Source organism: Salvelinus sp. IW2-2015, linkage group LG10 (assembly GCF_002910315.2).
Source record: "Salvelinus sp. IW2-2015 linkage group LG10, ASM291031v2, whole genome shotgun sequence".
Taxonomy (NCBI): domain Eukaryota; kingdom Metazoa; phylum Chordata; class Actinopteri; order Salmoniformes; family Salmonidae; genus Salvelinus; species Salvelinus sp. IW2-2015.
The window spans coordinates 9,412,705-9,428,386 of record NC_036850.1 but is presented as its reverse complement, the minus strand read 5'-3'; the positions used below and the strand labels follow the sequence as shown (position 1 = coordinate 9,428,386).

At 43.6% G+C, this 15,682-nt stretch overlaps 1 protein-coding gene across 1 annotated transcript; it reads left to right on the top strand.

The window, feature by feature from the left end:
- Window positions 1-13,403: 13,403 nt before the first annotated feature.
- Window positions 13,404-15,336, top strand: LOC111969257 (histamine H3 receptor-like). The gene is made up of 3 exons (XM_023995271.2): window positions 13,404-13,795; window positions 13,998-14,164; window positions 14,349-15,336. Exons 1-3 carry the CDS (start codon window positions 13,459-13,461, stop codon window positions 15,240-15,242), a joined length of 1,398 nt encoding a protein of 465 aa, XP_023851039.1. The 5' UTR covers window positions 13,404-13,458; the 3' UTR covers window positions 15,243-15,336.
- The last annotated feature ends 346 nt before the right edge of the window (window positions 15,337-15,682 follow it).

Below are 15,682 nucleotides of genomic sequence, written 5' to 3'. Positions count from 1 at the left end.
AATCAGTTAATCTGTGATCTGTGGCGGGGTCTATTTGAGTGAGCCGTGAGCGCGCACCTATCCAGGATTGGTTTCACCTGGCTTAATGAATCCGTGTCTGCTCATCCTGGCTTGGTCTTTGTGCAACCAATTAAGCCTGGACGCACATGTTTTGGCTTCATTGAGCTCAGCTGAGTCATTTATCCCGGATGTCTTAATTCTACTTTTGTGCAACAGGCCCCTGGTCTTCCTTTGACTATTGACATGCAGATTTATTTATTTTTAAATACTCGAGATGCAGCCCTAGTTCATACCTTTGTCCAGTAGGTGTCAACAGAAACATTTTCAAGAGTTTTTCAAGTGAAATCAACCAGGTCAGATAAAAACAGATATAGAGGCATGATAGATGAATTGGTCAATTCATATTTATTATCAATTACATTAGACAGTATTATCAAAGATTGATTTTATTTCCAAAGGGGTAATGTGAACTTGCTGGTGATGTACAAAATACATTCTCAGTAAGGAGGCAAATAGAGGCCTTTTAAATTGAAAGATATAATGTTCATAACTGTTTTCTTGAGAATTATAAACCCTTGTGACAATATTCCAGTATGTTAAGTGTTAATGATCGTTTCTTGAGACCTTAATGTGTAAGGAACACATGTTCTGTGGGCGTTCACAGATGGGCTGTCATTTAGGCTGCTTCAGCCACCTGACAGCATGCCCAAGTAGACAACACAAAAAAAAATGCTGGGTTAGAAACAACCCAATTATTTATTTATTTTTGGTAGCCCAGCGCAGGGTAAATACTGGACAGAACACAAGCTGGGTTATTTTGACCCAGACAGTTGGGTTCCCAGCCAGCAATGAGGAATCGGCCCAGAAGCGGCCCTCTTCCGGGTGGCCGGACCTGATTGAATCAGTCCGGTATCGAGTGTCAGACTCGGACGGAATCAAAATGAATGACTGCCCAGAATCGGCCAAAGTACATCGGGCTGTTTCCGTCTACCGAAATTCAGCTGATTTTGCCAGCATTTTACCAGAATCCCCCCAGAAGCGGCCCGATGCAAATGTAAATAAATGTATACAAAATCACCCGATTTAGTCATATTAAATATTACTATTATACATTGTATACATACAAATTATACCCATCTACAAAGTGCTGTTGTTTTTTTACACCCCCTTTTCGTCATATCCAATTGGTAGTTACAGTCTTGTCCCATCACTGAAATTCCTGTACAGCTTCTGGAGAAGTGTAGGTCGAGAGCCGTGCGTCCTCCAAAACACAACCCCGCCAAGCCGCACTGCTTCTTGACACAATGCACGCCAATTGTGCATCGCCTCACATGCATAAACACTAGATAACGGTAAATTTCCGTGTGTCGCTTAGGCCGCCCGTTGTGACTCGCTGGCAGCATATGGCAGCACATAGCATGTGCATCAAGAATTCAGCATAGCAAGTTCGTATGAAGGTCTGGTTATTAAATGGGTACATAGTTCAATAGTAATATCCTCTAAAACGCTTTGGTGACAAACAAACTTTGCTGCCCTGTTTACGATTGTCCACATGGCTGGGAGGACCTATTCAAGTAAGTAAATACATTTTGAAAATGTAAAAAATAAAAATAAATGTATTATTAGTTAACTATCTAGCCAACTTCACATACTGTATAGATAGGTAGCTGGTGATATTTAATTCCCTTAGCTAGCTAACTTCATATTAGCTAGGTATCTTGATGTATTTATCACTGTAAAAAAAAAACTAACTCCAAATGCATTTGTAGGTAGCTAGCTAACAGCCATGGAGGAGGTCGAAAGGATAGCAGGCCCAACTGCCAAAGTGAGAGAGTAGGCTATTCTGGATAGGGCAGGTACTTTTGTGTAGTTCCTGTCCCTAGAAGTGAGGACGGAGATAATATAATATTCAGTGCGGTGTAATTTGACTATAATGGAGTCTGTTTCTTGTGTGGTTTTCTGTCCTCAGATAAAGAGAGCTATGAAAGCCTGTCTACATATGAAGAGCAGTGGTTCTCAGTCCTGGTCCTGGGGACTCAAAGGGGTGCACATTTTTGTTTTTGCCTTAGCACTGCACAGCTGATTCAAATTATTAACTCCTCATCAAGCTGCAAGTGGTATTTATGTATTCATTCGTGATGCTATCCTTGATATGATCCTGTTATTGCACAAATGTGTGCCCATGCATCTATCAATCCAATGTTATCATGATTTGTTATCAGGAATATTATACTTTAGTAATCCACAATGACCTGGTGATGTAAAAGTCGATTAATTACATTGTCTTCCATATTCCTACAGATATCTTGTAACTGGAGATTACTTCGAAACGATTGCCTACAGTTAACGTGTAGGGCACTGCAAGGTTGGGTGACCATGGCCATCTGGGACTTCCTCCTGGAGGAATTCAGGTGTGTGAAGGCTACCGGTGTCCTGCATAACTTCATGTGAATGGACACGAGGACCAGGGGGGATCTGCAGCTCGCCGCAGTGTGCCAGAGAAGTCTGCTGCTCTGCAGGATGTTTCAAGGATGGGGTCCAACAAAGCAACAAGAGACACAATCCATGTGTGGGAGATTTTCACCTCCTACAATTAGACACCCTATTACCTACACACTCATGTCTCAATCTGATTGATGGATTGTGTTGTGCAGTAAGCAGGCTCAGGTGTATTACTGTCTCCTTCCACCTTCAAAGAATAGGCAAGAGGGCCAACCATGGAGAATAGTAAGACACTATATTATTTGTTTAACTACGCTATATTTTTTTGTCATCGTGTGTCCGTTCATGTTTTTCAGCATAAAGTACTCCGCAGCCGCAGATTCCTGTTTTCCCTTTAACTACCTTATTTTCTCAATAACAGTCTCTCTCCTTCACTTCATCCCTCTTCTTCCTAAATCCTCTAGGTTATATCAGCTGTGTCAGTTTTGCATTTCATCTGATTAATATGATGAGTAACAATGTTAGAATAAAAAATAAAAACAAGGCTTAAACATGCTCTCTCGCTCTCTCGCTCTCTAACCTTCGGGCCGACAAGACACTTATGTAATTGTGATGCACTGAGAGAATATTTGGGTAGCACTGTGATTCATTAATCATATCCCTGCTCCTATGTTCTTACCTCATTCCCTTTCTGTCTTTTACACCTCATCTTTCTTCCTCTGTCTTTACTATTCTCAACAGATGTTCATGTCACGCCCTGACCTTAGAGATCCTTTTTACGTCTCTATTTTGGTTTGGTCAGGGCATGAGTTGGGGTGGGCATTCTATGTTTTGTGTTCTATGTTTTCTATTTCTGTGTGTTTGGCCGGGTGTGGTTCTCAATCAGAGGCAGCTGTCTATCGTTGTCTCTGATTGAGAACCATACTTAGGTAGCCTTTTCCCACCTGTGTTTTGTGGGTAGTTGTTTTCTGTTATTGTGTCTGCACCAGACAGAACTGTTTCGTTCGTTCTCTTTGTTGTTTTGTTACTTAGTGTTCAGTTTTATTATTAAATCATAAACACACATGAACACAACGCTGCGCTTTGGTCCATTTCTTCATGCAACGATGACCTTTACAGAACTACCCACCACCAAAGGACCAAGCAGCGTGGTGAAAGGGACTCCTGGACAGGTGAGCAGTGCTATCTGGAGTATGAGACAACCTGGGAGGAGAGAGAGGTGGTCGGTCGACCCAGGGAGAGTGCCGGAGCCCGCCTGGGATTCTCTAGAACAGTGCGAGGAGGGATACCGGAGAATGGAGTTGGTGACATGAAAACGGCTGGCAAGGAAGCCCGAGAGGCAGCCCCCCAAAAAATAATTGGAGGGGAACACGGGGAGTGTGGCAGAGTCAGCTAGTAGACCTGAGCCAACTCCCCGTGCTTACCGTGGCGAGCATGGGACTGGTCAGGCCCCGTGCTATGGGGTGATGCTCATGGTGTCGAGGCGGAGCATTCACAGGCCGGTGTGCTCGGTGCCAGCGTCCCGCATTTGCCGGGTGGAAGCTGGCATCCAGCCAGAACGGGTGGTGCCAGCCCTGCTCTCCAGACCTCCAGTGCGCCTCCACGGCCCAGTGTATCCAGTGCCTCGGCCAAGGACAAGGCCTCCTGCATGTCTCCCCAGCCTGGTGAGTCCTGTGCCTGCGCCTAGAACTAACCCTCCTATATCTCTCCCCAGCCTGGTGAGTCCTGTGCCTGCTCCCAGAACCAGGCCTCCTGTGTGTCTCTCCACTCCTGTGATGATCCATGGCACGAAGCCTCCAGTGGCGATCCATGGCACGAAGCCTCCAGTGGCGATCCATGGCACGAAGCCTCCAGTGGCGATCCATGGCACGAAGCCTCCAGTGGCGAGCCATGGCACGAAGCCTCCAGTGACGATCCATGGCAAGAAGCCTCCAGGGGTGAGACATGGCACAAAGCCTCCGGAGTCGCCCTCCTGTCCGGCGCCAGCGGAGTCGCCCTCCTGTCCGGCGCCAGCGGAGTCGCCCTCCTGTCCGGCGCCAGCGGAGTCGCCCTCCTGTCCGGCGCCAGCGGAGTCGCCCTCCTGTCCGGCGCCAGCGGAGTCGCCCTCCTGTCCGGCGCCAGCGGAGTCGCCCTCCTGTCCGGGGCCCGTGGCGAGGGTCCCCGCTCCAGAGGCGCCACCTAAGTGGGCCAAGCCTAAGGTGGAATGGGGTCCACGTCCCGCACCAGAGCCGCCACCACGGATAGATGCCCACCCAGACCCTCCCCTATAGGTTTAGGTTTTGCGGCCAAAGTCCGCACCTTTGGGGTACTACTGTCACGCCCTGACCCTAGAGATCCTTTTTATGTCTCTATTTTGGTTTGGTCAGGGCGTGAGTTGGGGTGGGCATTCTATGTTTTGTGTTCTATGTTTTCTATTTCTGTGTTTGGCCGGGTGTGGTTCTCAGAGGCAGCTGTCTATCGTTGTCTCTGATTGAGAACCATACTTAGGTAGCCTTTTCCCACCTGTGTTTTGTGGGTAGTTGTGTCTGCACCAGACAGAACTGTTTCGTTCATTCTCTTTGTTGTTTTGTTACTTAGTGTTAAGTTTTATTATTAAATCATGAACACTTACCACGCTGCGCTTTGGTCCATTTCTTCATGCAACGATGACCGTTACAGTTCATTGACGGAGAGATTGAACTTGTATTTATAAAATTATAATATTAATGCATGTATTTATAACACTTGGATAATTAACTTCTTTCAATAAAGTGTTTCACATTCTCTACTGGTTGAAATTAAGTCTCTCATTTGATGAAATACTACACCTGTCCTGTGTTTATCAGATCAATGCAGATGAAGGGCATTAGATATTGAGATGAACCGGTTTTAGAGTATTAACATGATGCATAGGAAGTGTAGTGTACCGTTTGAAAAAAAAAAACTTTCTGAATATATTAATTACAAATCAGCCTTTAACTAGTTAAATCCTGTTTCTAGTCTATTAGTTACAATGTGTAACCATTGTCCCAGGACCAAGATTGGTAAACYCTGTAGTGTATAATTGTAATGCAGACAGAGCATCGTTCAAATACTGGAATTTGATACTCCTACTATTGGATATGACTGAACAATTCTCAAAGACATTCATACCTGAACTGCACCTTTATTTGACAAGGTAGAGTACATGATCAGTGAATATATTAAATGTACAGGCTACAATATATTTTTTCACCTTTATTTAACCAGGTAGGCCAGTTGAGAACAAGTTCTCATTTACAACTGTGACCTGTCCAAGATAAAGCAAAGCAGTGTGACACAAACAACACAGAGTTACACATCAGATAAACGGACAGTCAATAACACAATAGAAAAATCTATATACAGTGTGTGCAAATGTAGTAATTAGGGAGGTAAGGCAATAAATAGGCCATAGTGGTGAAATAATTACAATTTAACAATTAAACACTGGGGTGATAATTGTGCAGAAGATGAATGAGCAAGTAGAGATACTGGGGTGCAAAGGAGCAAAAAAACAAAACAATATGGGGATGAGGGAATGTGGGTGGTCAATTTACAGATGGGCTGTGTACAGGTGCAATGATCGGTAAGCTGCTCTGACAGCTGATGCTTAAAGTTAGTGAGGGAGATATAAGACTCCAGCGTCAGTGATTTTTGCAATTCGTTCCAGTCATTGGCAGCAGAGAACTGGAAGGAAAGGTGGCCAAAGGAGGAGTTGGCTTTGGGGATGACAAGTGAAATATACCCGCTGGAGTGCATGCTACAGGTGGGTGCTGCTATGGTGACCAGTGAGGTGAGATAAAGCGGGGCTTTATCTAGCAAAGACTTATAGATGACCTGGAGCCAGTGGGTTTGGCGACGAAAATTAAGCGAGGGCCAGCCAACGAGAGCATACAGGTCACAGTGGTGGGTAGTATATGGGGCTTTGGTGACAAAACATATGGCACTGTGATAGACTACATCCAATTTGCTGAGTAGAGGGTTGGAGGCTATTTTGTAAATGACATCGCCGAAGTCAAGGATCGGTAGGATAGTCAGTTTTACGAGGTTATGTTTGGCAGCATGAGTGAAGGATGCTTTGTTGCGAAATAGGAAGCCGATTCTAGATTTAATTTTGGATTGCTGATGCTTAATGTGAGTCTCGAAGGAGAGTTTACAGTCTAACCAGACACCTAGGTATTTGTAGTTGTCCACATATTCTAAGTCAGAACCGTCCAGAGTAGTGATGATTTAGTTTAACTTGCATTTAAGAGCAGTTGGAGGCCACGGAAGAAGTGTTGTATGGCATTGAAGCTCGTCTGGAGGTTTGTTTCACACAGTGTCCAAAGAAGGGCCAGAAGTATACAGAATGGTGTCGGCTGCATAGAGGTGGATCAGAGAATCACCAGCAGCAAGAGCGACATCATTGATGTATACAGAGAAAAGTGTCGGCCCGAAAATTGAACCCTGTGGCAACCCCATAGAGACTGCCAGAGGTCCGGACAACAGGCCCTCCGATTTGAAACACTGAACTCTATCCCGAGAAGTAGTTGGTGAACCAGGTGAAGCAGTCATTTGAAAAATCAAGGCTGTTGAGTCTGCCGATAAGAATGCGGTGATTGACAGAGTCGAAAGCCTTGGCCAGGTCGATGAAGATGGCTGCACAGTATTGTCTTTTTTTACCGATGCCGGTTATGATATCGTTTAGAACCTTGAGCGTGGCTGAGGTGCACCCATGACCCGCCCGGAAACCAGTTTGCATAGAGGAGAAGGTACGGTGGGATTCGAAATAGTCGGTGATCTGTTTGTTAACTTGGCTTTGAAGACTTTAGAAAGGCAGGGTAGGATAGATATAGGTCTGTAACAGTTTGGGTCTAGAGTGTCTCCCCCTTTGAAGAGGATCTCATGCATGGTAATAACTACATGTATATAGGACTTGCATCCTTCGCACAAAAATATTATATCCTACTCAATCCATAGGCTTCATTAATGTCATTCAGACAGTTTTTAAATTGATACAACTGGCTATGATAGCTGAGGTTCATAGCTAGGTTCTGAACTAATATGTATACCAAACGTTTGGGTCCATACACAGATCGGATAGATAGCTAGTTACACATCCATAGGCATACAGGTATTTTTTATCCTCCACTGCACAATAAGCAAGAACATAGCTAGCTACATTATTTCATCTATCTGCATGGCAAATATCAGCAAGGCAAGCTTACAAATTTGAACATTCAATTTGCAGTAAATGCTTTAGCTAGCTAGATTCTGTTTCACAAGACGACAGCCTGGTTTGCTGGTTGTTTCAGGAGTCCCTAAAACATTAAACAACCAGAATTACAACGTCATACTCGTCACAACACCCATAAATCTAGCCAGCTATCTGGCTAATGTTAGCTATACAGCTAGCTTTCTAAATCGCGATATTTGTAAATTACCTTTATGCTAAAAAGAAATATGCATAATCGTTTGTCTCTACATTAACTGACATATTCCTGACAACTGTACATTTTTTGCATGATTCGTTATGACTTAGATTTGCTTCCATCCTAGTATTTTTGTCAGCCATCTTTGCTGAAGAAAGTCTCCAGCCTTGGGTCGCGTAGCTTTAAATTCGTCATGGGAACCACTCGATATGATTGGTCATCGTCCAGCGGACACCGCTGGTGATTTGCATAGTTGGGAAAAGTTTATATTTTTCACCGCCTCCCACGCCACCTTCGCACCGCCCAAAGGTCCACCCTCTCCGCTTCTCACCACTTTCCTTCCATTGCTATGAATGGGAAGCGGGGTTTCACTGCGCGGCTGCCTGTGCTAGTGTATCATGACCGTGGTGGGTCTCCCGCCGGATGCGGCCGGATGCGACACATATGGGTATCAAACCAGCATCTGTAACAACGCAGGTTGCACTGCGATGCAGTGTCTTACCGCTGCACCACTCGGAAGGCCCCATCCATAAAGTTTTTAATGCTGATCAATCGCCTTGCACAAAGTATCAAAATACTAAAACATTACTCAAAGAATTGAATTGAAAAAAAAATATGACAGAAACAATGAGAAAACATGGAAAAACAAATAGATAATGAAATGTTAATTATATAAAGCAGCCTGTGTAATCATCTGCCACAGAGTAGCCACACTCAGCCAGAGCCCCAAGTAATACATTTGGATAACTCACACCGGAATCGGCCCCAGCTCAATCCCTGCATCCTAGCCATAAATAATACTGCCAAAGGCGGGCCAGACTCGTGCCACATGACATCGGCCGAGTCTAACTCTCAGCCGAGTGCCCCGACTCTCAGCCGGAATCAGCCCAGCTCCATTGTGCTAGCTGGGTTGCGTTAATAACCCAAATGGCTGGTTTGTTCGAATTACCCAAACATGGATTAATTGAACCATCAATTGGGTTATATTCACCTTCATGCTTGGTTGGCTCAGCAACTAGGTATTTTTTTATGTAATCCTTAGGTTATTTTCAGGAGGCGTGGCTTTCAGACAGTTATTTTTGGCCACCCATGAGAGTAATTGTCATTCCTGTTAATCTGTTCTGTTGTTTTTTTATCAGATGTTAAGATAGTACAGTCGTGGCCAAAAGTTTTGAGAATGACACAAATATTAATTTTCACAAAGTTTGCTGCTTCAGTGTCTTTAGATATTTTTGTCAGATGTTACTATGGAATACTGAAGTATAATTACAAGCATTTCATAAGTGTCAAAGGCTTTTATTGACAATTGCATGAAGTTGATGCAAAGAGTCAATATTTACAGTGTTGACCCTTCTTTTTCAAGACCTCTGCAATCCGCCCTTGCATGCTGTCAGTTAACTTCTGGGCCACATTCTGACTGATGGCAGCCCATTCTTGCATAATCAATGCTTGGAGTTTGTCAGAATTTGTGGATATTTGTTTGTCCACCCGCCTCTTGAGGATTGACCACAAGTTCTCAATAGGATTAAGGTCTGGGGAGTTTCCTGGCCATGGACCCAAAATATCGATGTTTTGTTCTCCGAGCCACTTAATTATCACTTTTGCCTTATGGCAAGGTGCTCCATCATGCTGGAAAAGGCCTTGTTCGTCACCAAACTGTTCCTGGATGGTTGGGAGAAGTTGCTCTCGGAGGATGTGTTGGTACCATTCTTTATTCATGGCTGTGTTCTTAGGCAAAATTGTGAGTGAGCCCACTCCCTTGGCTGTGAAGCAACCCCACACATAAATGGTCTCAGGATGCTTTATTGTTGGCATGACACAGGACTGATGGTAGCGCTCACCTTGTCTTCTCCGGACAAGCTTTTTTCCGGATGCCCCAAACAATTGGAAAGGGGATTCATCAGAGAAAATGACTTTACCCCAGTCCTCAGCAGTCCAATCCCTGTACCTTTTGCAGAATATAAGTCTGTCCCTGATGTTTTTCCTGGAGAGAAGTGGCTCCTTTGCTGCCCTTCTTGACACCAGGCCATCCTCCAAAAGTCTTCGCCTCACTGTGCGTGCAGATGCACTCACACCTGTCTGCTGCCATTCCTGAGCAAGCTCTGTACTGGTGGTGCCCCAATCCCACAGCTGAATTAACTTTAGGAGACGGTCCTGGCACTTGCTGGACTTTCTTAGGTGCCCTGAAGCCTTCTTCACGAGAATTGAACCGCTCTCTTTGAAGTTCTAGATGATCTGATAAATGGTTGATTTAGGTGCAATCTTACTGGCAGCAATATCCTTGCCTGTGAAGCCCTTTTTGTGCAAAGCAATGAAGACGGCACGTGTTTCCTTGCAGGTAACTATGGTTGACAGAGGAAGAACAATGATTCCAAGCACCACCCTCCTTTTGAAGCTTCCAGTCTGTTATTCGAACTCAATCAGCATGACAGAGTGATCTCCAGCCTTGTCCTCGTCAACACACACCTGTGTAAACGAGAGAATAACTGACATGATGTCAGCTGGTCCTTTTGTGGCAGAGCTGAAATGCAGTGGAAATGTTTTTTGGGGATTCAGTTCATTTGCATGGCAAAGAGGGACTTTGCAATTAATTGCAATTCATCTGATCACTCTTCATAACATTCTGGAGTATATGCAAATTGCCATCATACAAACTGAGGCAGCAGACTGTGAAAATTAATATTTGTGCCATTAAAATGTTTCTTATATATTTTTGCATATTACATATTCTAATATAATATTAATAATATTTTGACTATTTATTACATATTGTAATAAAGTGGTAACTATCCCAACATTGGGACTTGCATTATCTCTTAAGGAACATATATCCACTTCTGTAAGCCTGATAAAGGTTCAAAACTGTCTGAAATATAATTTTCTTTGAAATTATGCGATAGGAAGAGGGGGAGGGGGTAGAGAGAGAGAAGTAGAGGGACATACGTTAATTTTACTATCTGAAATTCTATTTTCTTTGAAGTTTTACGATAGGAAGACGGGGAGGGGGACATAAGTTAGTGCCAACAATTTTTCATGTGCTAAGAATACAACAGAACAGAGGAACAGCAATGACATTTACTCTCACAAGTAGCCAAAAATAACAATATCTGAAAGCCACGCCCCTACTAAGCTATGCCTACCTTCTTATCTGACCCGCTGGATCATATCTTAATAATAATACAGCATCAACAACCCAACTTTGCTCTTTTTTAAAGAAAACAACCCCACTAAGTTGCCCGATGCCTGTAACCCAGCAGTTGGGTCATCCAAACAATTTTTTTAGAGTGTACTCATGTACGTCATCTGTCAAAATTGCACTTTTCATTGCTGCTTGCGGTTCTGTCAACAATGTGACACTTTTATATATCTTTTGCTCTTAAGTTGTTTCAAGTTGTTTCATGTCGGTCACCAACAGTGGTGTAGTGCTGTGTAGTGTCTGTTCCAAAAGTATTCCCACAAATAACAAAATAGATATATGTGATTGTGTCTCAAAGTAATCTACAAATACAATTTGCAGTGTACAAATTATTATAATTATGTTCCGGCCCGACCATCCATCCTGCAGCTAAATCTAGTTGCCTACCACTGGCCTAATTTATAATAAGGTAGGCCAAATTTGGTGTTTTAGGATTTTATAAAAACAGAAAATTAGCCCTATTTGAGCCACTGTGTGTTAGCATAGACAACCTGCAATTTGGATGATGCATTGTATGTACATTCTAAAATGATGTCGGTTAATTGAGAAATGATGACAAAATAAAAATACAAAATTCACTCCGGTACCTACAAAAATAGTACTTGACCACTGGTCCCCATGTCAGGTCAAAGCAGTGCACTCTAGCCCCCTTGTTTTTTACTCTTTCTAAAAAACTAAACCTGTCTCCATTCAATAGTACATAGATGAAAGCTGCAATGGTCCTCCTGAGTTCCAGTCTAAAGCTGGTCCATAAGCTAAGGTTTCTGTACATCAATGTCCACAATGTCACTGAGCATAGAAAATACTGTAATTTACCATGCATTTTGAGTGTTTCACCATATGTGGAGAACACAATTAATCTACACTGAACAAAAATATAAACTAAACATGTAAAGCGTTGGTCCCATGTTTCATGAACTGAAATACAAGATCCCAGAAATGTTCCATACACACAAAAAAGCTTTTTTCTCTCAAATTTAGCCAACAAATGTGTTTACATCCCTGTTAGTGAGCATGTCTCCTTCGCCAAAATAATCTATCCACCTGACAGGTGTGGCATATCAAGAAACTGATTAAACAGCATGATCATTACACAGGTGCACGTTGTGCTGGGGACAATAAAAGGCCACTCTAAATGTGCAGTTTTGTCACACAACACAATGCCACAGATGTCTCAAGTTGTGGGAGCATGCTGACTGCAGGAATTTCCACCAGAGCTATTGCCAGATGATTGAATGTTAATTTGTCTACCATAAGCTACCGCCAACGTCGTTTTAGAGAATGTATGGCGTCGTGTGGGCGAGCAGTTTGCTGATGTCAACGTTGTAAACCGTATACCCCATGGTGGCAGTGGGGTTATGGTATGGGCAGGCATAAGCTACGGACAACAAACACAACTGCATTTTATCGATGGCAATTTGAATGCACAGAGATACCGTGACGAGATCCTGAGGCCCATTGTCGTGCCATTCCCCCACCTCCATCAGCTCATGTTTCAACATGATAATACACACTCCCATGTCGCAAGGATCTGTACACAATTCCTGGAAGCTAAAAATGTCACAGTTCTTCCATGGCCTGCATACTCACCAGACATGTCACCCATTGAGCATGTTTGGGATGCTCTGGATTGACGTGTACGACGGCGTGTTCCAGTTCCTGCCAATATCCAGCAACTTCTCACAGCCATTGAAGAGGAGTGGCACAACATTCCACAGGCCACAATCAACAGCCTGATCAACTCAATGCGAAGGAGATGTCATGCTGAAAGAGGCAAATGGTGGTCACACCAGATACTAACTGGTTTTCTGATCCACGCCCCTACCTTTTTTTTTAAGGTATCTGTGACCAACAGATGCATATCTCTATTCCCAGTCATGTGAAATCCATAGATTATTTCCTTATGAACTGTAACTCAGTAAAATATTTGAAATTGTTGCATGTTGCGTTTATATTTTTGTTTAGTATAGCCAGGTGCTCTGAGACAATATTAATATTAATATGAAAATAGATACAAAATTATTTCCAGGAATACCTTTCAGAAATGTTCATTTATTTTTGCTTTGGAAATTCATATTTTCTAACAGCAAAAGTTATGTTTAGAAAGAAATACAGAACACCCATATGCTTTCAAATGTTGTGTATTCTAAGGAATTCACAATTCTAATCTTTATTTCACCGTCTTTATAAAATGTCTGCTCAAACAGACCGGGGAGATGGGCATCATATGTCCTGTTTTTTCCAGTTCTCACATGCACTGCAAAACAACCAATAAAAACGCAGCTCTCGTTTTATGTAGGCTGCAGCCTATAAAAACGGTATTTTCCTCCTCGTTTTCAGTCTTCACACGAACATGTTAGCTTTAACATGCTATTGAAGTTGTCTGGTTAAGCTAATATAATTTAAAAAATGGGGACCATGCAACCCGAATCTTTATTGATGGGTGCTGGATCTTCCATGGCCGTCACTTCGCATTGGAAATCGAATGAGATGCTCAACTGGTCTGTGGTTACCCAGGGAAACGCCACAGCGCTTGGTGATATGGAGATGCCTGCGAACCCGCGTTCGCATTATGGACAATTCTCTCCGTCTACCTCGGTGTTCTTGGCCGTGCTCATGACGCTTCTGGTCTTCGCCACTGTGCTAGGCAACGCACTTGTAATATTAGCCTTTGTGGTGGAGAAAAGTTTGCGAACTCAAGGGAACTTTTTCTTTTTTAATTTGGCCATTGCCGACTTACTCGTTGGTGAGTGCGTAAATGTGTTGCGTGAGCAAATGCATTGTGTGCCATTGTTGTAAAGGTATACTGTTGTGCATGATTCATAAGCAACTGCTGCCCATACATATATTCTCTCTGTAATGTTCTATATTGCCAAAATATTTGAAAACGCGTTTCATATGCGTGTTTAATAGTCGTGCGTAACATTTGTGTTCCATCCCACCTGCAGGAGGCTTTTGCATTCCTGCGTATATCCCCTATGTCATTACCGGCGAGTGGAGACTCGGACGAGGTCTGTGCAAGATATGGCTGGTGGTGGACTATACTTTGTGCACAGCATCAGTGTTCAACATCGTCCTGATCAGCTTCGACAGATTTATATCTGTCACCCGAGCGGTGAGAGCATTTACGCACGGTTATCCTTTCCTGCGCAGGTTTCATTTTCAACTGCCTGCTAGTGACGGGAGTAATGAAATGTAAAGCCATATCAAAAATGATAATTGAAAGATTTTATTTAGTGCACCAAGAACCGTGTACACTCCATTTCAATAATGCCACCATTCCTTTCTTTCTGTATCAGGTGAGCTACAGGTGTCAGAAAGGTGTGACCCGGGAGGCTGTTCTGAAGATGATGAGTGTGTGGCTGGCTGCTTTCRTACTCTATGGGCCAGCGATCATTATCTGGGAGTACATRGCTGGTAGTAGCGTGGTGCCCGACAAACAGTGCCACGCAGAGTTTTACTTCAACTGGTATTTCTTGATGACAGCATCCACCGTTGAGTTTTTCACCCCATTTGTTACTGTCATGTACTTCAACATCAGCATCTACATCAACATCAGGAGGCGGAACCAGGTGAGGGATGAGCAGCCTGTCGAGGGGCCTGGGGACAGTGAGATGGAGGCCCTGAAAGCTGGAGTTCAGCATGTATTCTTCGTCAGACCAGTGGAAGGTGAAGCTCCAAGGATCCCAAACAATGCTGCCAGGTTAGGAGGTATTCTATCTACTGCTAAAGTGTCAGCAGTAACTGGGAACAGCAACCATGAGACAAGTAAGGACCGCAGTATTCTGGACCTTCCTCCACTGCAAGTGGGCGATATGGTCCAGCATTCCAGGACGCGGTTCCAGGCTGCGGAGCACTCGTTCAGTAAACAGCGCAGCCGGTCTGAAGTAACTGCCAGTCGTTTCCGTCTCTCAAAGGACAAGAAGATTGCCAAGTCCCTGGCAGTGATTGTGTGTGTATTTGGCCTGTGCTGGGCTCCCTACACACTGTTAATGATCATCCGTGCAGCGTGTCATGCCCAATGTGTCCAGCACTACCTGTATGAAATCTCTTTCTGGCTACTGTGGGTCAACTCCTCCATCAACCCTGTCCTTTACCCGCTGTGTCACACCAGCTTCAGAAAGGCTTTCAGAAAACTGCTTTGTACCACCAAGATTAAAATTCAGCCACAGTATATGGAACAAATATATTGAGCATGACCAATTTGCACTGACAACTATGGCCTTGCTCTGACAGTTTTACATAATCAGTTGTCTCATGATGTCAACGTAGGTGGACAGGTCGTATTGAGTGTTGCACAACACTGGGTACAGATGGTCACCATGAATATTGTTTTGTATTTCGTGTGTAGCATGTGCGTGTTTGCAGATCTTACAACATGTATTAGTTATTTTAGAACACATGTAATGTCTGTTTTACGTTGAACAATAAATACATGCAGCCGCTCACCTCCACTATGTTTATTATCTACTTTGGACACCAGGCACCAGCGTTCAAAACCTTGTGTAACACAGAGTATGTTAGCCTTTATATAGTATAGGCACCAAATCTTAGCTCAATGACAAAGAAAAACATGTCGCCAGCTGTGAAAATGATTCCTTTGGCCACCAACGAGAGCCTGTCTCCATTGAAC